Raw genomic sequence first — 22929 nt, 5'->3', positions numbered from 1 at the left:
TAGTGTCTTTCCCCACCCCAAGTGTCGACCCCTGCGACAACTACATCAGTCTGGATGATCCTTGGAGATCCACTGAAAACCCTGTTAACTTCAGTAACGTTAATCATGATTGGGGTGATTCATGGAATGGCTTTTACAGGCTGTTTTATAACAATCAGAGTGCTCAAATGCCAGAATCATGTGCAAATGAAGGCATGTGTGGCACTTTTTACCCACTGTCGCTCAATGGATCTCACCCAAAGCTGGAAGATGGAGTGGTCCTCCGTCATGTTTGTGCTCCTGGTAAAAAAGGCTGCTGTACTTTCACATCCTACCCTATAGGAGTCAAAGCCTGTCCTGGAGATTATTATGTGTATGAGTTTAAACGACAAAGATATCAAACAGCTTACTGTATTGGTGAGTATTTATTCATGTGCACTTCAGTCTTGTATTTTTTCTGGATTTTGTTTGAAAATATCTTATAATGATATAAGCATGTTCTTAATACTAAAAGATTCAACAAAGCTCAGCACAGCCGTGACAACAACCCAGCCAATCACATCCATAGACTTCATTACTCCACCAACCACTGGTAAATCTTTCTTTCTTGCATTCTTCACAGACCTGTTACATGATGTTGATCAATGCACAGCAATTAGTAGTTTCTTCAGAAACAAATTAGAATCTAGTAACAGATTACCCAAATCAAACACAGCTAACCCAACTCATCAAGGTGTTCAAGACTTGAAACTATTAAGCAGATTTGCATTGGAGCTGGTTGGAGCAAATCTCCGGAAAGGTATGATTGGAGTTCGAGAGGTGCTTCTCAATTCTTATTTGTGCATCCTTGTTTTCCCTCTCGTTGGCCTCTTAGCCCCACCCCTTAAGGATTCGAGGGAATGATGCAATAAAATGATGCAAGGACAGAGAAGTTAAATCAAGTTAAAATGTGTATCCTTGTTTCCTTTAGCATCATAGCCACTAAATCAAAAATTACGAATTGCCATGAGATATTGTTGGAGTAATCAGCAAGTCCTTAAAATTCTACATGAAACAAAAGACAGGACGAGGAAGAGAAATTAAATTGTACCTGAACTGTTTTTATAGTATAACTGAACAGTATGATGTCGTGAGCTCTCTGTGCGTCTGTTAAAGAAGAGATCTTTTTTATGAATGTCGGCATCAGCAGTAGCAATATAAGTGGTAATATGAAACATTGCAGCAATATGAATAAAATAATAGCACGTAGAGCACAAACACCATGCTTTATTGCAGTTAAGAAAATGAAATGGCTGGTAATTACTTCTAGTATTTGCATGTTTAGCAAATTAAACAACAACGAAAAAGCTTTTAAAACAAGAATCTGGTAAATGTCTAAAGACTTTAATATAATAGGGTTAAAGTGAAGTAAAACAAACACAAAACAAAACAAAAAAAAAAAACATTTTAAAAATCAACCTAAAGGTTAACTTCAAGCTGAAGAAATATATAAGCTAGTGGATAATGAGATGCTAAAGATCAACGGGTGAAAGGGGTGGAGTCACAGGTGGGATGATCTATGATTGACAGCAGAACAGTAACACTGGCTTTACCTGCTGGTCAGAGCAGGAACAGCACAGACCAGAGTGACTGATAGGAAACTGGCAGAAAATGACATTATTTTCCAGCAACACACAGCATGTGCAGATATACTGTCAAATCAACATAATACATGGTTTAAAGGAGATTTTACCTAATTAACAAGTGTTTACATTTAAAGGTACAGTTCACCCAAAACTGAAATTCTGTCATCATTTACTCTCCCTCCATTTGTGCTGAACCTGTTTGAGTTTCTTATTCTACAAAAGAAGATATTTTGAAGAAAGCTGGAAACTGGAAACCATTGACTTATTGACTGATATTTTGAACCAGAAACCATTGACTTCCATCATATTTGTTTTTCCTACTATAGATGTCAATGATTATGTAGTGTTCATGAGTGAAAAACAGAAACTCTTAAAGCTTTAAACAATCTGAGGGGGAACAAAGACCTATATTCAAATTTAATTACCCCTTTAAGTAGATTCAAAGTCACTGTAGTATTTTTTAAACAACTGCTATTATAATAATCCTAATTTGTAAAAATCCAGATAGTGGTTTCATAATACTGTACATTTAAATTCCAGCCTTAAAAAACCCTGAAGATATATTTAATGCAGTGTGTAAGATATATTGGTGGTAACTCTAAGTGGACAGACTGGTTAGTCAGGTTCTCTCATCCATCATCACCTTATCTTCTCTTTAATACACACATAGAAGTTTATCAGATGTACTGTCTGTTCCACTTTATCTTAAATAAAAATGCTAATTATAATGCACAGAGGTGTTTATTATAACATTGTCATACTCTCCTTTTTGTCTTGATTGTTTCAGTATATACTACTTCCAGCTTTGATCCATGTTATGAATATACCACTCTGGATGAATACGGGCGAGATACGAGACATTGGTCCTACAATGAATATAATGACACCATGGTTGAATGGAGCGGCTGGTATCGGCTGTATCTCAGTGGACAAAGTGCCCAGATGTCTGAGTGGTGTATAAATTATATGGGATGTGGTGGTGAAACTGGACTGTATCTCAACGGTTCTCATCCAACACTTGAGGATGGAGTGGTGACCCGTGATGTTTTGGGAAGTGATATTGCGTCCAATAATTGTACAAAATACAGATCCACATCCATCCAAGTCAAAGCCTGTCCAGGAGATTATTACGTCTATGAACTTGTCAAGCCAGATCTGTCGATCCCCAGACCTTCATACTGTGCAGGTGCAAATCAATTTAGATTAAAATAATATTTAAGCAGTTGTCTGTAATCCAATATTAATTCAGCAGATGTCACCATGGAACTGAATAGCCTTTACTTATACCTCATATCCACTGACTGGTACAGTACGGTACGGTTCCAGTTGGTACGGGTCACCTTTATCAGGCTTGCGTTTCCACCACAAAAGGTACTCTTTTGGTGGGCGTGGTGTATGACAAAGGTTGAGTTGACGTCATGCTCGCTCAAATAAATGTCTAAGTAAAGCTGTACGGGTCGTTCACATATCATAATGAGCAGCACTTCTTACAAAACAGCTGCTTTATACACATAAACACTTGTTTATAAATGTTTATTACTAACTTTTTTATGAACATGATTTGATTATAACTGCAGATCAATGACAGTTCAAAATAGGCTACTGTAATGCCTATAATTATATAAAATAAATATATAAATGCAACATATGTGAACACATACAGCCCCTTACAGTCTCCGATATATTATTAATTACAGAAACACTACACATAGCAGACATTTAGTCCTTATTTGAGTTCATAAACAACACGAAACATAGCCCACAGTCAGCGCAAACCTCTCATCTGTGTCTGTAATCTTCACCAGCACATGTAAACTCTGTTAGAGAGTCATTTTGTCATTCCCAGTTCATAATAACCCAAAAGGCGAAGATAAACATGGCAGTTTGTTCATGATTCAGGTTGCTAAAACAATTTTGCTCCTGTGTTTTGACGGCTTCTCTCTTTTTTTTTTTTTCGCGTTTCACTCCCGAAGGTCGTTATATAAAATATAGAAACGATTGCAAGCTCCCGAAAGAAATCGAATACCGCTAGCACATTTAGACGGGCTTGTAAAGCAACAACTGCACACGACATACTTTTCTTCTTGGCTTTGTGTCTGTTCATCGAGACGATGACAAGGTTTGTTTAAGCTCGGGTCATCCATGCTCGTTATCAAAAGCATAATGTAATGTCTCGGCTTTGTATGAAAAAAAAAACATGGCGGTTCCTTTGTTTACGTTCTGTGTAGCTCCACTAGCTTGTTGCGTATCTCCGTAACCAATCAGCGTTCAGCTGCATGTGTAGCTCCACCTTTTGGTACCCTTTCTCCCGTTTGGTACCCTTTTGAAAGGATGCCGAAAAAGTGGTATGGTACAGTTTGGATCGGTACATTTTTTGAAAGCAAAAACTGTCACAATCGGGTCTTAAACCCGGGTCTCTGGTGTTGAAACCGGTGTGTATACCACTAAGCCAAAGAAGAAGTCGTGTTGCACCTAAACGAAAACACTCCAAGAGGGAATCCAGAAAACAAGGATTTATTAAAAAAAAAAGTCAACTTAGATTCTTCTCAAAAATGAGGTAGCAAAACAGACAACTCAGGTTCTTCTCAGAATGAGGTATACAAAATATTCTAACAGTATAATAAACATGTAAAGAAAACTCCACGAGGGGAGAAAACAAACAGACAATAATGCAGTCAGCAACAAGGAAAATAAAACACTCTTACTAGACGTAGCTCAGGAGATCAAGGAAAACGCAAGGCAAGTTTACCAGAGATGACTCAAAAACCGAATGAGGAACACAGACAAAGTGACAACTGAAATACACTGGCTAGAACAAGTTACAGGTGATCAAAATGAAGTAAACAAGAACACACGAGGAAGAACAAAGACAGAGGGGAAACACAGGGACCTCTAGGGGAATGGAGACAAAGTGCAGGATGGTGACAGAAAACGGCCATAAAAGCATACCAAACCGAACCGTACCGTACTGTACCACTCAGTGGTAACGGGCCATTAATGCATTTACTTAATGCTCAGAACTTTAAACATTTTAACAGCTTATTCACACTGTCTGTATATGACCATGCTGAATTATCATATTTTAAAATCAATTCTTTACTTTAAAATGTGCACACTTAACCCCAACTTTAACATTACCAGCTCCATTGAGTGCATTGTGTCTGATATTGCAAGTGTGATTATGCAGTCTCAGTTTACATATGAAAGGCTGCATCCAGATATTATTGGATCATTTGGAGAGCACTTAATTTAGAACCTTGATGAAAGATTTGACCTCCTATTTCCCTTGGCTGGGATGTGAATCTACAAACTCCCACTTGCCTTCTTTTGCCTCCACTGATTATATTTAATTACTCAACATGTATACATCATTGTGTTTTGGGTTACAGTATTCTACTATCTTCCATACAGTACACAGGTTAACCATTATCTTTTTTAAACTCCATGACAGTTGCTTTCCCAAACATCAGCAGTGACCCCTGCTACAACTATGAGTCTCTGGATCGCCCCTGGAGAGCCAACAATGAAAGTGGAGATTTCGTTTGTGAGTGGTCATTCTCCTGGAGTGGCTGGTACAGGCTTTTCTACTATGGAATGAACATCCGGATGCCAGAAACCTGTGCTACTGGATTCATCTGTAACACAGGCATGAATCTGGTACTCGATGGTCCTCACCCTCAGATAGAAGATGGAGTGGTGATCAGAGAAGTCTGTGGTAGTAATTACTGGAGCAGAGGCTGTTGTGATAGCAAGTCAGTCCCCATCAGAGTGAAAGCGTGTCCAGGAAACTATTACGTCTATGAACTTGCATCTCCACATATCGGGTGTTCAGGATACTGTACAGGTAATGTTCTTTTAAGCATTTAGAATGATTTGAGTAATGGTTATACAATATCCAGTAATGATTAAATATTATTTGTTATTAAATCAGATGTCAGCACTATCTCACAGGTGGATTCCACTGCAAGTCCAGATATACTAACTGGATCCACTATCACCTTTAGTAAGTAGTGTATACACACACACACACACACACACACACACACACACACACACACACACACACACACACACACACACACACACACAAACACGTTTATATAAATAAAGGTGCCAGTTTTGATTTGATAATCTCTCACTATCAGATTATGACCCGTGCAATAGCTACAACATTATCGATGACAAATGGAGAAGCACAGACAGTTTCTTGTCTATGTATAATGGTGTAAACGAACATGACAGCAATCATGAATGGGACGGCTGGTACAGACTCTTACTTAATGGATTGAGTGCTCAGATGCCGGACTGGTGTGCCTCTTATGTGACATGTGGAGGTGTTACTGCACTGTGGCTTCATGGATCTCATCCTCGACTAGAAGATGGAGTTGTTACTCGTGAAGTTCACAGCAGCCGTGATGCTTATTGCAGTTACTACAGATCCAACCCAATCCAAGTCAAAGCTTGTCCTGGAGATTATTATGTCTACAAGTTTACCAGGCCTCCTATTTCAATCCCAGCTCCAAGATATTGTGCAGGTATATTCATCTTTACACAGTGTCTGATATGCTTTGTCAGTTATTGTAGGGACACCTACCAATACAGGGCTTTTAAACATGATCCATTATCTTATATGTGGAAATTGAATCTTCAGTATTTTCTGCTTGTTTTCTTTTTCTATAATAGTGTCTTTCCCCACCCCAAGTGTCGACCCCTGCGACAACTACATCAGTCTGGATGATCCTTGGAGATCCACTGATAACCCTGCTAACTACTATAGCTTTTGTGATTGGGGTGATTCATGGAATGGCTTTTACAGGCTGTTCTACAACAGTCAGAGTGCTCAAATGCCAGAATCATGTGCAAATGAAGGCATGTGTGGCACTTATAACCCACTGTCACTCAATGGATCTCACCCAAAGCTGGAAGATGGAGTGGTCCTCCGTCAGGTCTGTGCTCCTGGATGGAGAGGCTGCTGTTCTTTCGCCCCCCACCCTATAAGGGTCAAAGCTTGTCCTGGAAATTATTATGTGTATGAGTTTAAACGTTTAAGATTTTGCGCAGCTTACTGTATTGGTGAGTATTTATTCATGTGCACTTCAGTCTTGTATTTTATCTGGATTTTATTTGAAAATATCTTATAATGATATAAACATGTTCTTAATACCAAAAGATTCAACAAAGCTCAGCACAGCCGTGACAACAACTCAGCCAATCACATCCATAGACTTCATTACTCCACCAACCACTGGTAAATCTTTCTTTCTTGCATTCTTCACAGACCTGTTACATGATGTTGATCAATGCACAGCAATTAGTAGTTTCTTCAGAAACAAATTAGAATCTAGTAACAGATTACCCAAATCAAACACCGCTAACACCCAACTCATCAAGGTGTTCAAGACTTGAAACTATTAAGCAGATTTGCATTGGAGCTGGTTGGAGTAAAGCTCTGCAGAGCTGTGTTTTGAGTCCGAGGGGTGCTTCTCAATTCCTATTTGTGCATCCTTGTTTTCCCTCTCGTCGTGCCTCTTAGCCCCGTCTTTTCAGGATTCAAGGGAATGACGCAATAAAAGGATGCAAGGACAGAGAAGTCAAATCAAGTTAAAATGTGTATCCTTGTTTCATTTTGCATTATTTAAAAGCCCCAGGATTTAGGTCCAATCCCAATTCTATTTTTGTACCCCTTCCCCTTCGCCCTTGAAACAGAGTGTCTAGGGAAAATTGCTTCAAATGTTATCCCTAATATAGGTATTTAACCCAGAATATGATATTTGGTTAAAACCCTGCACGATTATATATTTGTTCTCTAAAAATAATTCTAACAGATGATAACCCATTCTTAACTCATGTTCAACAGAAACAAATCTGTTTAAATCTCAATAAATTATGTCCAGGTTTGCTAAACCCTTTAATGACATTACTTCATCAACACTACAGTGTACTCAGTCTGCTGTCCTCATCAGTGAGCATGAAACATAATGCTGCCTGTTCAGTGCTCTGTCATGAGATGACAAATGCCAACACCACTATAACTAATGAATATGCTCCCAACAGCTCCCCCTGTTGACCCCTGCTACAACTACAACGTCCTGGATGAGCCATGGAGAGCCACCAGCAATGAAGATTCCTCTCAGTTAATGTGTGACAGAGCGGTGAGCTGGAGCGGCTGGTACCGTCTCTTCATTAATGGTCAGAGTGTTCAGATGCCAGACACATGTGTTGATGAGTATAGCTGCGGCACTAATGCTCCACTGTGGCTGAGCGGAGGACATCCAACACTTGAGGATGGAGTGGTCTCTCGTAATGTCTGTGCACACTGGAGAAACGACTGCTGCTATTTCCAGTCCAATCCCATTCAAGTCAAAGCCTGTCCTGGAGGTTTTTATGTCTATGAGTTTGTGAGGCCGACCACCTGCAATTTAGCATACTGTGCAGGTACTGGACACACATTTAACTCTGCCTTCTGTTTATGATAGAGATGATGGCTTTCTGTCTGACATTTATTTGTGTTTCTAGATGTGAGGTTTAGTATTAGCTATACAACTGACACACCAGAGACGACCACAACAGAAACTACAATATCTATTTTCTACATAAATATAAATACCAGGGTCGGTCGTCGCTACAAAACACTACCCCTCCTCAGTTTGTGATCGCTTCCTAGCGTCATCGCTCCACCGCCCCCTCCCCCCACTATTCAGTTTGTGATCGCTCCTCAGTTTGTAATGGTTTCCCGGGTTGTCGCTCCATCCCGCCCCCCTTCCCCGCTCCTCACTTTGTGATCGCTTCCTCGCTCCACCGACTCTCCATCACCCCCCTCCCCCTTCCCCTCTCAGACTTTGCGGCTAGACCATAAAAATAGAGCCCCTAGACTGCAAGTTTGTGTTTCATTTTAGGTAAACATTGTGCATATGGGGTTGATTTGCTAATTTATATGTGAGGTGCTTAGAATGCATTTAAACATCGTAAAAGTGCAGTAAAAAACAAAACATTAAAAGTAAATTGTTGTCAAGTGTATTTGTATTGCACTTTTCACAATTATATTTGTTCCAAAGCGGCTTCATGAGGTGCTCTTCATTACATTACAGAAAAAAATCATACAAAGTGAAGGTTTTATTTTTGTGTACAATTATCAGAAAACCTTGTAATAATGAACATTACTAACTTGTCCATCTAGATGACAGAAACCCCTGTTCTGAACTCAACTGCACCAAAGAGGAAAGGTGTGGGATGAAAAATGGTGTTTATGGCTGTTTATGTAACAAGGGCCACCTTAAGCACCGAGCAGCTCAAGACTCCTTTGGTTAGTGTGTGATTCTACAGTCAAATGTGAAATAAAAGGTGTTTTAGTGTCATTAATGATCATGTTTTTCTCTCAGATTTCAATGAGACCTGTGAGAGCAGCTCTGGCTCCATGTCTGTGTCTCGCTGTCAGCTTTTTGAAGCTGGTTTTTCAGCTGAGCACTTACACCTCAATGACCCCAGCTGCAGAGGAACCGTCCAGAACGGCAGAGTGGAGTTTAACTTCGACAACGATCAACACATCTGTGGCACAAACCTTGTGGTAAAATCAACTACCTGTCTGTTAAATCTGTTTTCTACTACAACGTTGCTTGAGTTGTTCTAATCACAACACCCCTGTCTTGCAGCAGCAGCACCTCTGTTTACCGGTTCATTTTTGTATTGATGTTTTGTTGTTGACATTCAAAGCTCTCCACAGTCTTGCCCCTCCATATTTGTCTGCCCTTATTCATCATGCTGCTTCCTCTAGCACCCTAAGATATTCTACCTCCCTCCATTTGTCTGTTCTCTCTGTTTATCTGAAAATATCTCAAATAATAGGAATGGACCAAACAAACTTTCCTAGAGACTTCTCAAGTCTTTCATTCAGTGATGAAGATTGAAGAACAACATGCTGCCAAACACACTGACACTTTTGCCTGCATTCTCCACCAATAATATATAACGCACCATTATTTCTCTTGATAACTTCTGCTATTCCTTGAGAAATAAAATAAACAATTCAAGTAAAATAACAAATAAATTGTATATGTGTTGTCCGCAGGCCAACGGCAGCCACTTCATCTACAGTAACTATATTGTGGGGACGCCGGGAACAGAAGGTCTCATCAGCAGAGTGAGAATCCTGAAGCTTTCTTTCAGCTGTGTTTATCCTCAAACACAAACACTTTCTATGAACGTGGAGATCAACCCACTGCAGAGGTGCTACAACACACTCATTCTGCTTTCAGTTTGACTGTTTAATATTGGTGCAGTTGAAAATTAGACAATTTTACACAATCTAGTCATTCAATATATGTTTTATGCATAAAACAATATATCTATAATTTAAACAGCACCCTGTACAAGGTCCTCCCCTCTGGTGAAGGGGTTTATCAGGTGTGGATGGTCCCGTATGTGGATGAAGAGTTCACTCAGCCCTTCACTGGTAGAGAGGATGCAGAGCTGGACCAGGAGATGCATGTGGAGGTTGGTGTTGAGGGGGTCGACAGCCGCCAGTTTGCCCTGGTGATGGACACGTGTTGGGCTACACCTGTGAATGACCCCAATTACAGTCTCCGCTGGGACCTCATCACTGATGAGTAAAGACTTCTCTCTTCATTAAACATCAGTGTTAATTCACAACACTTTTAAAAATCTGTTTCTGAATAAATAATAATCCATGTTACTCTTGGAATTCTCTGAGACTTGTATCTTTTCAGTATTTTAGACGTTCAACATTTCAGTTTTTGTGAAATGAATAACTGGAAATCACTTCTGAGTTGAATGCGTTTGATGAAATATTTTGGTTTGTTGATTGTGGTTGTTGATCTCGTCAGGTGTCCCAATCCTGAGGACGACACAGTGAAGCTGCTGCAGAACGGCGTCTCCACAAGCAGCCGTTTCTCCTTCAGGATGTTCATCTTCACTGCAAACTCCACTAAGCTTTACCTGCACTGTGCTGTTCACCTTTGCCTTCTGTCCAGTGAACAATGCTCAACGGTGAGTTTAAAAAGTCTTCAGAATCTCCCACTGATGTTTCAGCACTAAACACAGACAGGGAGATATGATGGTGTTGAGGTTTAATGATGAAGGCTGTTAAACATGTTTGTTCTGCCCTCTGCTGGGGATTTTGTGCACTCCTGTTGGTTTTGTGTTTGTTCAGTGATGTTTATCAGGGATTTGCACAGCTGGATTTGACTCTTTTCTCTTCTAGAGCTGTGACTCTGGAGAGCAGCGGAGAGAGCGCAGGGCTCTGGATCTCCATGACAGTGCGTCACTATCTATGGGTCCTCTAGTGTGGTCTGGAGGAAACACAGGTCAGCATTTCATATGTCTGAATGCTGTGTTAGAATGTAGTTAAACTTAATGTTGATCTCCATGTAGAGCTGCTCCTCATCACTGTGTTATTGAGCTGTAAATAATCTGTTATTTCATCAGACTGACTGACATTCTCTGTTCACAGATGTTCAGTTTCTCCCAGACCAAGTGACGGTTTCTGAGGCTTCTTGTCTGTGTGCTTCTCTGGTGCTGTTGTTCATTCCTCTGATGAGTTTCTTCACCCTGTCTTAGTTTATTGACACAGAAAGTGCAACATTTAGTTTGGTTGATTGTAATGGATGTGGAACTGGTTGTGGTGTTTCTTTATTTCATAAATATTATTTCTTGAGGCACAGCAATTTACTCGACATCATATTTTACACATTTAATACAGCAGGTTAATTCTATAATTATTTGGGTGTATGTGCTATAGTAACAAAGATCAGATATATTTTTCAGTCCTAAAGTTTAAATAATGTATTTAAAGAAATTGTGATCTGAAAACATGTGTTCAACAGATGTTTCAAGAATTTAATATTAAGATTAAAAAGGTGAATGGGGGGAAAATAATAATTAATTCCATGATTAAAGTGATGTAATATTCTGTGTTTTGTCCTATTGTTGTAATCTTTAAAGCTGTTATTTATCTCACACAACAAGTGTATTACCTATAGCGCATGTGTTTGTACTGTGGAGGAAACCGGAGCACCCAGAGGAAACCCACACCAACATGGGGAGAACATGCAAACTCCACAAATGCCAACTGACCCACCCAGGGCTCGAACCAGCGACCTTCTTGCTGTGAGGGGACGATGATAATCACTCAGCCACTGTGCCACCCTTTGCATCAACAACTGATTACAAATCTGATTTATAGTTATTAGATTGTGTAATTTAAATTCAATAGTATGAGGAAATTCATTAGAATGCAGCAGACCATAAGCACAAAGCAGATTCCTCCAAAGTCCCCTAAAGTAATGCTGAAGGCATGGAAGGAGAAACATTTTTTTTTTATATATTTATTTAGACAATAATATTAGTTTACATTTGAATCCTTTAATTTTTCATATATAAATATGTTTCTGTGCTGCAGTGCATCCCATAGTAATAAGACACTTTACTCAGAAATGTCACTAGCATGTGCAACAAGCCAGGAGAATGAAAGCAAAGGAAGCAACATTTTTAAATACATAGACAAGACATTACATTGTAATAATATATACATATAATAACGAGCCATGGTCGAACCAAGGTTAAAAGACCTTGTTGTTTGGAATGGTAACTTCTTAGAAAACTTGGAATGATGGAATTACTCTCTAACAGAAGGTTACATGAGCTGCTGAACATTAAAGATACAGATGAGAGGTTTGGACTGACTGTAGGCTATATGTTGCTCATTGTTTTTGAACTCAAATAGGGACTAAATGTATGCTGTGTGTAGTTTACCTCTAATTGGTAATATATCGGACACCAGTGACGGTTCTAGTTTGAATGGCACCCTGGGCGAACCACCCCCCACCCCCCATTTTCACCCCCCCCCCCCCCCCCCCCATCCCCCTCAAAAAAAAAATGAGACACTATTTGGTTGGAACACATGTAATTGACTCAAACAAACAATTCAGATAGCATACATACTAATATTGTACTAATGTTTCCCTACACATGAACCTATCTTGCCTTTTTTGCTGCAAAGCCATCCATTATATTGTCATCTAGTTCATTAAAGTAACCCAAACCCAAGGCCTTGCTTGACATAAAACTCACCTCTCCCCTACCACAAATAAATATATTTATTTATTTTTAGTAAATATAGCAATTTATTTATATTTACTATTAAAAGAAAATAATATTTTTATTAACTGGAAAACAATTTAAAGACAAAACTGAAGGGAAATGCTAAGATCACTTAAGAAAGCGTTCGCATGAATATTAATTATGACAATTCTATAGAATATGAAAAAAAAATTATTTATTATCTGTTGAATTATCTGTTGTCTTAGACCCAACACATGGCCGAAAATTAATGTTATTAAGTCTTACATTCCTAAAATAAGATCAACATCATTAGGGATGTACCGATATGGATTTTTTGTCCGATATCGATAACCAATAACTCTTCAGATTTGGAGGCCGATAGCCAATATATATCGGCCGATAATTATAAATATTTCAAAATATACAGCAAACTTCATAAAAGATTGAACTGCTCCTATGAACTGAAAAGTCTATACTCAAAGCTAGAAAAGCTATAATTTCAAAATTGCAAGGTGATTATAAACCTATATTCACGATTTAACATAAATCAGCATGCAAAAATAGCAAATTAACATGCAAGTTGACTGTTGAATAAAAATAATAGGTTAACTAACAAAATGGGATTTAATCAACAAGCAAGTTAAATATTATATTATTATATGTTTTAAATAAGATGAAAATAAAAAGAGCTAAGGATTGAAACCAGCTCAAATGTTCTTGAATAAGACGTGTTACAGTGAAGTATATATGTACAAGTATGTCGTGTCCAAAAAAGCCTTTTTTAGAGGAGTTTTGACAGTTCAGAGCCATCGTACAAGCGAAAAGCTAAATACAGATAGTATTACTTTAGAAAATATGGCATAGATTCATCCTGTTTGGCGTTTTAGATTGTTTTGAACACATGTAGCTGCTGCTTGTCAATTAGACAACGCTTCTGTTTTCGTTCTTGCTGTCAATTGCGGGAAAAAAGATAGATGAAAACTCAACTGCAGGCACAGATGACTTTATGACAAACACAGAGCATAATATAAAGGCGAGATAAGGGCGCACCTCTCACCCGGGCTGCGGATTATATAAATGTGTGTGTGTGTGTTTGTGTGTGTGTGTGTGTGTGTGTGTGTGTGTGTGTGTGTGTGTTTGTGTGTGTATGGTGACAGCTCTCACGTGCACTCGTTATAATCTATGAATATTCCGTTTAAACTGAATACAATCTTACATCAACAACACATGGCAAGCAACACGTTGATAATAACAAATAATCCTATTAGATTACAAACAACCCAATGAGTTGTTTAGCATGTGTGCATCTCTGCTGTTACACAGGTAATATTTTTCCTGAGGCGATTTAACGCAAAATACACAATGGCACTTGTGAACATGGGTACTTACTGAGTTATTAAGGCACAGCAATACCACATGAAGAACGAACGGACTTTGAAGGAATAAACAGTGTGAGGAAAGCTCCATTATAGTGCACTGGACAAGTCTGAACAAGTTCTGCCCATGCATGCGTGAGGCAGGCAGTTTTGTACCTAACTTATTGGCTCAAAGATATTGGCCTAATTTAGACATCAGATCGATAACCATAATCTTAAAAATAGCATTTATCAGCTGATAACAATATGGCCTCAGATATATCGTGCATCTGTAATCATCACATTGTATAAACTTTAGTTCCAAAACTCGCTGCGTGCCCACACCGCTGCATAAAAGGCTGTTACTCTGGTTTCAGCGCATGAGTGGTGTGTATTTTTCATTGTGCATGTAAACACCCGGAATTCACACCGGAAGCAGGAGAAGCGAGTGAGGCACATGGAAATGGTTTTCTGCATGCATACATCAGTTTGTTTTCACCAGCGCTGTTTCCATTGCACATAGTGAATAACATACTTGCGCTTTGCAAAAGACACCAAATGTGATTGCCTCCTAACATTGTTGTTCTGGGATTACCACTCTAAATTAATACACTAGCAAAAAGTAAATTGCTTCTCAAAGCTTTTACAATTTTTATTTTTTATTTTTTGCACTCTCTCCCCGTGCTGCCCCTAGCAAGATGCCGCCATGGGTGATCGCCCATGTTGCCCATGCCTAAATCCGCCACTGTCAGAGACTGTACGGGTCTGTATGTGTTCAACATTTATGCACAATTATTTACGTGAATAAAGCATCTGTTTTGTGAGAAGTGCTTCTTATATGATTTGTGAATGACCCGTACAGCTTTACTTTGACATTTCCTCGTGCGAGAATGAGGTCGTCTGCAACTTTCTGTCTGTTTAAACAACATGCAACATACAACATGCACTGGGCTGAAACTAGTAAAAATAAAATGCAAAAAATGCATTGCTTTGTATTTTCTATAAGCCTCTGTTGTAATTTTGGTAATGTAATATATTGGAGAAACTCTTATAAATCTCTGACTGGGTAATAATAGAGAACACACTAAAACTGACAGCGCAATGATGACAGTCATGTACTGTCAATACAGTAGATCAGGGGAATCTTGATCAACTGCATTTCAGCATTTACTGAAAAAACAAGCACACTGACAACACTGACATGTGAACTTAAAGAGTTCACCCCACAATGAAACTGTAGTCACTATTTACTAATTCTGAAGTGTTCCAAACCCTCATCAATTTACATGTTATCTGCTGACCATAAAACAAGATATTCTGAAGAAAGTTGAAGATCTATAAATATTGACTTCTATTTCTATTGAAATACTATGGAAATCAATGGTTATGGGTAGGCCCACACGCAATCTGCGTGCGCATAATTCAGCAGATGTTTAGCCCATCATTGATTCTGTTTATTTACTTGCGTAAATGTGTGTAAATCTTTATTTATTCAGTTTTTAAATGTATTACAGTAATATTATTGGTAGGAAAACATGAATAAAATGTGAAAATGTTCATCTGATTTATGTATAATGCAGTTTGTACTGTAATGTTTTCTGTATTTCAGTAGAGATATTATATGAGAGACTTGCTTTGTTTACCAAATGAAGTGAATCTAATTGGATTTGCATTTCAAACATTACATAAAAGTTAAAAATATATTATTTTTTATTGCACATATTAAGGTTTTAGTTATGATACTCCCAAAATAATTCTGCAGAAATCTGCAGATATTTAGCAAAATTCTCTGCAGAAATAGCCAAAAAAGGTCTGTGGATTCCGTCTGGCCCTAGTTATGGATTACAGGTACACTGTAAAAAAAAAAACCTAATTTTACAGAACATTTTTTACAGTATTTTTTAGTAATTTCAAATTATATTCAAAACTTAGTAAAATGACAAACAATTTCTCTAAATTAAGAGTTTGACTTTCATTTTAGGTACTTTATCAATAAATACAAATTACTGACATTTTTGTTTTTTTATACAGGAAAATTACAGTATTATTTATTTAACGAATTTGATGGTAATAATCTAGAAAAGGTCTGTAAAATAACAGTGTTTTTCTGTAAACATTAATGAAAATATCTGTAGATTTATTATTTATTATTATTTAAGAAATTTTACCATAATTTTATGGGTTTTGTTTGGCAGCCGTAGCTGCCAGTCATTTGACCTTTTTTTTTAATTTATTATTTTTTTTACACTGTATATGAGTCATGTAAGCATTTGCAAATTAAAAAAGTAAACTATTAGATTGAATTTTTAACCATTCAAAAGCATTTTTAGCAGCAAAAATGTTTCTAAATCTTTCAGTTCAGCTCAGGAAAATTGGGAGTTTTGCAAAAAAAGTGTTGCTTTTATATTTTTGTTGGGTTTACCTGTTGTTTCAGGCATGATCCACACACATGTACTAATAAAGAAACTAATAAACTAATTTTAAACTGAAACTCTGAAAAAAATCTTTTATAAAGACGTCAATTAAAGTTACTTTAACCAAGTTGTATTTCCTTGTTATTGTTATTAGACTAATTATTTCACTGAACATGATTTGTTTTAAACTAAAAGCAAAACAGCTTCATAATCTACATTTTGTAGTCTATTACCTCGATTCATAGTATAAAAATAAGGATTATGGATAGTGTAAAATCTTTGCAAGGTCACACTTTATTTTGATGGTCCATTCGTTGAATGTTAAAGTGCATCTACATGCCAACTAAATCTCATTAGATTATAAGTAGACTGTTAGGTTGGGGTTAGGGTTAATATAAATTGACATGTACTAGCAAAGTTTCTTATAGTCAGTTAAATCTCTGTATTGACAGATATTGAGCAGACGGTCTACTAATACTCAGATGGACCATCAAAATAAAGTGTTACCCTTTGCAAACCTTTTGGTTTATTTTCCATGTTTTATGATTATCAGCGGTCTTTCAGGTACAGATTGCTAACAGACTACAAATTTGCCATTTATGGACTACAAGATCCCGTCATGCACCACACACACACAACCGGACACAGCAGGAGGATTGTCAAAGACTGATTACATGAACTATAGAGCGCACACACATACACACACATCAGTGCTGAGTTTTGTTGAACATTATGACGTGTTTTCCTTGTTTTGCCTTGCCGTGTTAGATCCTAGCTTTGTTTTGTTTGTTTATTTCCATCTGCTGCCTGCCTTTTTGACCATCTGCCTGTTTATCGACTCTGGACTTCCTGTATACATCTGTTTGCTCCTGTGTTGACCATTGCCTGTACTGACCATCTCTATCGAATAAACCTGCATTTGGATTCGCACTCCCTTGAGCCAATGTAACACACTGATGTTGGTGTAGTGACTTTCAAGTGTAAACAATGAGTTTCTGTTTGCAGTTCTGTAGAATGTTGATGTACTGGTTGCATTGTTGTCTGGTAACATGAGGTGAAGTTCAGTCATTGCTTATTCACACAGAACTGTCCTTTTATTTTTCTGGGTCTCAGCTAAACAAAAAGTGATGTGTAAAATTTAGAAGAGACTGATATATTTGAAAAGTCAGAACAGTTCATTATTCAGAACAGAACCAAATACTCTTACATCTTAAAGGACTCTCCAATTACTAGGCCATAAATGTACATGCTTTCAGTAAACCACTAGCATTTTTATACTGCAATCGTTTATAGTGTACTCTTAGTTAATTAATAGTTTTCTAGTGTTATACTGTAAGTTTACTGTATGTGTTCTGTTATTAGTTAACTAGTAGTTTTCTAGTGTTATACTGTAAGTTTACTGTATGTGTTCTGTTATTAGTTAACTAGTAGTTTTCTAGTGTTATACTGCAAGTGTACTTAGCAAATATTTTTTCACATAGGGACAGTTTGTTATTAAAGATTTCTTATTATTTGTAGTGGTCAATTTGGAATAAACTTGGAACAATGTTATTAGGAATGTTTTAAATCTTTAAGTACACTTTAATGTCATTAATCACTTGTGTTAAGGAAAGTTACTTATGAAAGAAATGGATTACAATATTCAGTTACTCTTCAAAAAAGTAACTAGTTGTGTTAGTTACTTTTTATGGTAAGTAGTGTGTTGTGTTACTTTTGAGTTACTTTTTTTACTTGGCTAAGGATCTCTTTCAAGACTTGCAGGTTTTTAAAGTTAACCTTCATGTAACTTAAAAAAAAGATCTTTATTCAAACAATATTAATTCACAATTTTACATTTGTTGACATTAATTTTGAATTATATACAGTGAATACTATTTTGAATCATATAGTGAATAATATAAAGGGCTTATTCTGAACTATATATATATATATATATATATATATATATACACAGTTGAAGTTTAGCACCCCTGTTTATTTTTTCCCCAATTTCTGTTTAATGGAGGGCAGATTATCTTTGCATGATGACAGTAAATAATATTTTACTAGATATTTTTCAAGACACTTCTATACAGCTTAAAGTGACAATTAAAGGCTTAACTGGGTTAGTTAGGTGAACTAGGCATATTAGAGTAATTAGGCAAGTTATTGTATAACGATGGTTTGTTCTGTTGACTATCTGAAAATAAATTAGCCTTAAGGGACTAATAATTTTGTCCCAAAAATGTTTTTTTAAAAATTAATAACTGTTTTTATTCTAGCCGAAGTAAAACAAATAAGACTTTTTCCAGAAGATAAAATATTATCAGACATACTGTAAAAACTTCCTTGCTCTGTTTAACATCATTTGGGAAATATTTGAAAAGGAAGAAAAAAATCAAAAGGGGGCTAATAATTCTGACTTCAACTGTATGTATATATATATATATATATATATATATATATATATATATATATATATATATATATATATATATATATATATAGAATAGCTTAAGACATTTCTGTGCATGTATGTTTATGTTCAGTCTTTTCACTTTCAATGTTATGTTCTGGGTCTGTGTTTGGTTGTATTATCCTCTCCCAAATTCCAGGTTGTGCAACTGAAACAGTAAAGTATTTCCAGTGAAACAGCACCGGAACAGCTGAGCTCCTTTCGTCAAAAATCCTCGTCTAGTTGGAGTTCGAATCTCGATCAGATCGATGGACTGCAAATGTCAGCAACACACTCTTGTCTTTTCTGTAATTGTAAAATTGTAATGTCGAACATTAACAACCCACCTCTTCCGCATGTCTTTATTTTTTGGAAACGTGTGGAAACTGAGGTAGGAGTTAAACTTCGAAGATGCTGTACATTGCTGAACACAGCAGTGGCAGCTAAAAGTACTGTCCTCACGCCTTTAAAATGATACTTTCAAATGTTTAGGTGTCATAATTATGTAGTTCACGTAAACATATAAGTGAGATATAACGGCATAAAGCTCAAACACAACTATCTGTAACAAGAGATATTTTAGTCAGTAGTGCTCCTGTTGTAGCACAGTACTGATTGGCGGAACTAAGCCAGGGGCCTAAGATTTCACCGAAAATACATCACATGCTGCCGTGCACAGAGTTTATCGGTCGAGGCGGCAAACAGGATAAACAAACAAAACGCAGGTCAAGAAATAATGCTTTTAAATGCTTACAGAAAACAAGACTCAGCAAAGTTTGTGTGAAAGTGTGGTGTATATATAGTCCAGATAATCAGTGTTTCAGTTCAGCTGTGTCTGTGTGTATGTGTCAGTGTTCTGTTGATTTATCCTACCTTGTCACATTGTCCTACCTCCCAGTCAAAAAGGAGGTAGCACATTTTGATGACGCAATATGCTACTCATCAAATTTTGCTACCAGTGTAATGTTTTTATGTGGATTAGTGTCATATGAAGCTGTAATATAGCTGTAATAACCCCAACCTCAGAACCATTCAATTACAGTGTTGGTAGCATAAAATGACCAGTAGGATAAAATGTCAGTACACCGGATGACTGTCAGCTGAGGCAGGAGGGATTAGAGCAATGACTTCTGGGATTTGTAGTTCAGTTCGGTGGCATAATTGCAACCCGGGGCTCATTGTGGAAACGTAGTCCCGCGGACGTTTCTGGAGACCGCGGAATACATCCCGGAGGGTACGTACGGCTGCAGTTTTTGTTTATGCCAATCCACGAGAGGCCCTTGTTGTGCGCTTTTTCGCATCTCAGACGCCTCTCGCGAGTGTGGTTTGCGCCCGCGCTGTTCTCACGTGAACCCACCAGTGGCCGCTGTCCGACTGACCGGATGATTGACTGCGTGACCGGCCAATCGGCCGACCCGCCCTCCTCCTTCCCCGATCCCAACCAATTTTACCGATCGACCCGCCCACCCGCTCGCTTCCCTAAACCCGAGCAACAGTTTACAAAAAGCCGTCCAAAAAAATAAAAGCCCCGATTTTTTTTTTCTACCGAGTTTTCGGATTTCACCGCGTTCTCACCCTGTTACGAAACTCGTTTACTTAATTTTTGGGATTCTGTTTTTGTCTTACCTGATTTCTGGAACCGCTCTTCCCCGGACTCGAAACCAATCGCCGTGGTCGACTCCTCTCTGCATCTCGAGCCTGCCGACGTACACGGTGAGCTGAGTGGACAAACAGGTTGCAGCGGGGAAGCCCTTCACAAGGAGGTAAGGCAAGCGCGAAAGGGAACAGCGTCACACCGCCCCGCAGCATTCGCTTGAAAAAAATAAACGCGGCCTACATACCTGTCGGGACGTATTCCGCTGTCTCCAGAAACGTCCGCGTGACTGCGTTTTCAGAATTTGCTTGGGTTGCATAATTGTAGTTCTCCAGTAATCTGCAACTGCCAGACGGCTGTTGATCATAACAATTGGTGTGCATCTTAAGACAAAACATGTGACATTGATGCAACTTTTTTTTAGATCAGTCAGCTCAAACATGCAGTTTAATCTTTTCTTTAAACTTTTCTTTAGCCTCACCAAAAGAGTAAATACAAGCCAAGTATACTTAGAATGCATAATAATACTTTTACATATATGTCAATGAACAGGCATACTGTAGGCCAAATATACTTAGACTCATCTTTCAGTGTACTTAAGCACAATATTAAGTATTCCTCAAAATGACCTAAAGTATATTTTAGAGAAGTACTTAAAAATGGAGTGTAAGTTTTAGGTAATAGGAAGTATATTATTAGCACACTTGATTAAACTTTTTTTTTTTCAAAAGGGTAGTGCCACATTGCAATGAATGTTTTGCCAGACCACAAAATGTTGAACAGCATAGCTCGAGTTCTTGAATAATAAAAGGAGGAACGTACAAAGCGTTGCTCTGCCGGTAAACAAGAATATAACCACAGTATTCATTTCCTTGAACAGAGGCCAGATTCTGTCCCTCAAATTAACTTATTGGCACATTGGACATAAGGCTCATTACATTTGGTCTTTGTAAATTCATTGATTTTCCTTCAGCTTAGTCCCTTATTTATTAGGGGTTGCCTGTGAATGGTTGACAGGGGAATGAACTGTCAACTATTCCAGCATATGTTTTATGCAGTGGATGCCTGTCAAGCTGCAACCCAGTACTGGAAAACACCCATACACTCTCACATTCACACACACTCATACACTATACGGCCAATTTAATCAAATTGTACGGCCAATTCATCAACAGCACATGTGTTTAGACTGTGGGGGAAACCATTGCACCCGAAAAAAACCCACACCAACACGGGGAGAACATGCAAACCCCACACAGAAATGCCAACTGGCCCAGCTGGGATTCGAACTAGTGATCTTCTTGCTGTGAGGCCACAGTGCTAACCACTGACCCACCGTGCCACACCTATGTAAATTATATTTCATTTTTTGTTGCTGTATTTTTTTGCCCTTTTTCAATGTTGATGACTAAATATTAGTTACCCATTCCAATGCTTTCACCATCAAATCCCTTTCCCCCAGCTGCTTTAAAGGGCATAGATATATTTAAAGAAACAGTCCACCCATAAACAAAAGTTTTCTCAAACTCAAGCAATCATCTGTGTATATTACTTTCTTTTTTCAGATGAACACAGTCAGAACAGTTTCACATTTGTCAAGGCTCTTTATGCAGTGTAATGGTTTGGATAGTGGCCCTTTTTGAAGCTTTTAAGTAAAACTAACACACTACTAGGGGTTTAACATGTGTCTTATGAAGTGGATTGATGTGTTTTTGTAACACAGATATTGACAATTTTTAAAATGATAATAAACTCAATTCACTGATTCGACGTATGATGCAAAACGCATTGCGTGGTAAGTTTCAGAAATAAACATGTCTCAGGAACCACTTACCACATTTTTTTTTACTACAAAATATGAGAACTAACAAAAACATTTGTTGGCCTGGTGTTACTGTAAAACAATATACAGTACCTGTGATGGCTGCTTTTGAAATACTGCTTCAAGAATATGATTTTGGCTTTATTATGCCATTTGGTAACAATTTATAAATTCAACGGTTCTCCACTGGGGGCGATTTGTGTAATACCATAAAATTCACATGAATCATGAGGATTCATTCAGATTGTTTTACAAGGCATTTTAATTAGACATTAGTGAACTGAAAAGGAATATTGTTAATAGTCATTTGTTGACCTGGGTGGCAGAATCCACAACGTAACAATTTAAGACTATAATAATTTAATGTTACAGGATGAAAAGCTAAGTGAAGTAAACTTTTTTTTAAGTATTTGTTACATTTATATGGTTTTGACCAGGGGGTGTTGCCAGTGTGGTGCTTTGAATGCTTTGAATCAGTTAGTCCTTTTGCAAAGCAAAAGATTTAAAAAAAAAATCTTTTCTCCCATTATTTTGTTATAACTCTTTACCCTTCTGCTATGAATGTCTAATGCCATATGTCAAATCAGAGATCAGTCTTTTTTCACTAGAACAAATTGAATCGGTCATTTA

General features: G+C 37.7%; 1 protein-coding gene across 1 annotated transcript in view; it reads left to right on the top strand.

The window, feature by feature from the left end:
• LOC108179123 (uncharacterized) overlaps positions 1 to 22929 on the top strand; it is a gene marked incomplete at its 3' end in the record, with an annotated part of 177624 nt that overhangs the window by 28972 nt on the left and 125723 nt on the right. Inside the window, 14 exon segments of the mRNA NM_001442942.1 lie at positions 4 to 396; positions 494 to 571; positions 2392 to 2790; positions 5056 to 5448; positions 5536 to 5607; positions 5750 to 6139; positions 6288 to 6677; positions 6775 to 6852; positions 7659 to 8039; positions 8782 to 8907; positions 8984 to 9168; positions 9670 to 9827; positions 9962 to 10207; positions 10445 to 10607. Coding sequence (NP_001429871.1) covers positions 168 to 396; positions 494 to 571; positions 2392 to 2790; positions 5056 to 5448; positions 5536 to 5607; positions 5750 to 6139; positions 6288 to 6677; positions 6775 to 6852; positions 7659 to 8039; positions 8782 to 8907; positions 8984 to 9168; positions 9670 to 9827; positions 9962 to 10207; positions 10445 to 10607 — 3288 coding nt within the window. The 5' untranslated portion in view covers positions 4 to 167.

This window comes from Danio rerio, chromosome 12, assembly GCF_052040795.2.
Source record: "Danio rerio strain M-AB ecotype USA chromosome 12, GRCz13ab, whole genome shotgun sequence".
Lineage (NCBI taxonomy): Eukaryota > Metazoa > Chordata > Actinopteri > Cypriniformes > Danionidae > Danio > Danio rerio.
This window is presented reverse-complemented; position numbering and strand designations above follow the sequence as displayed.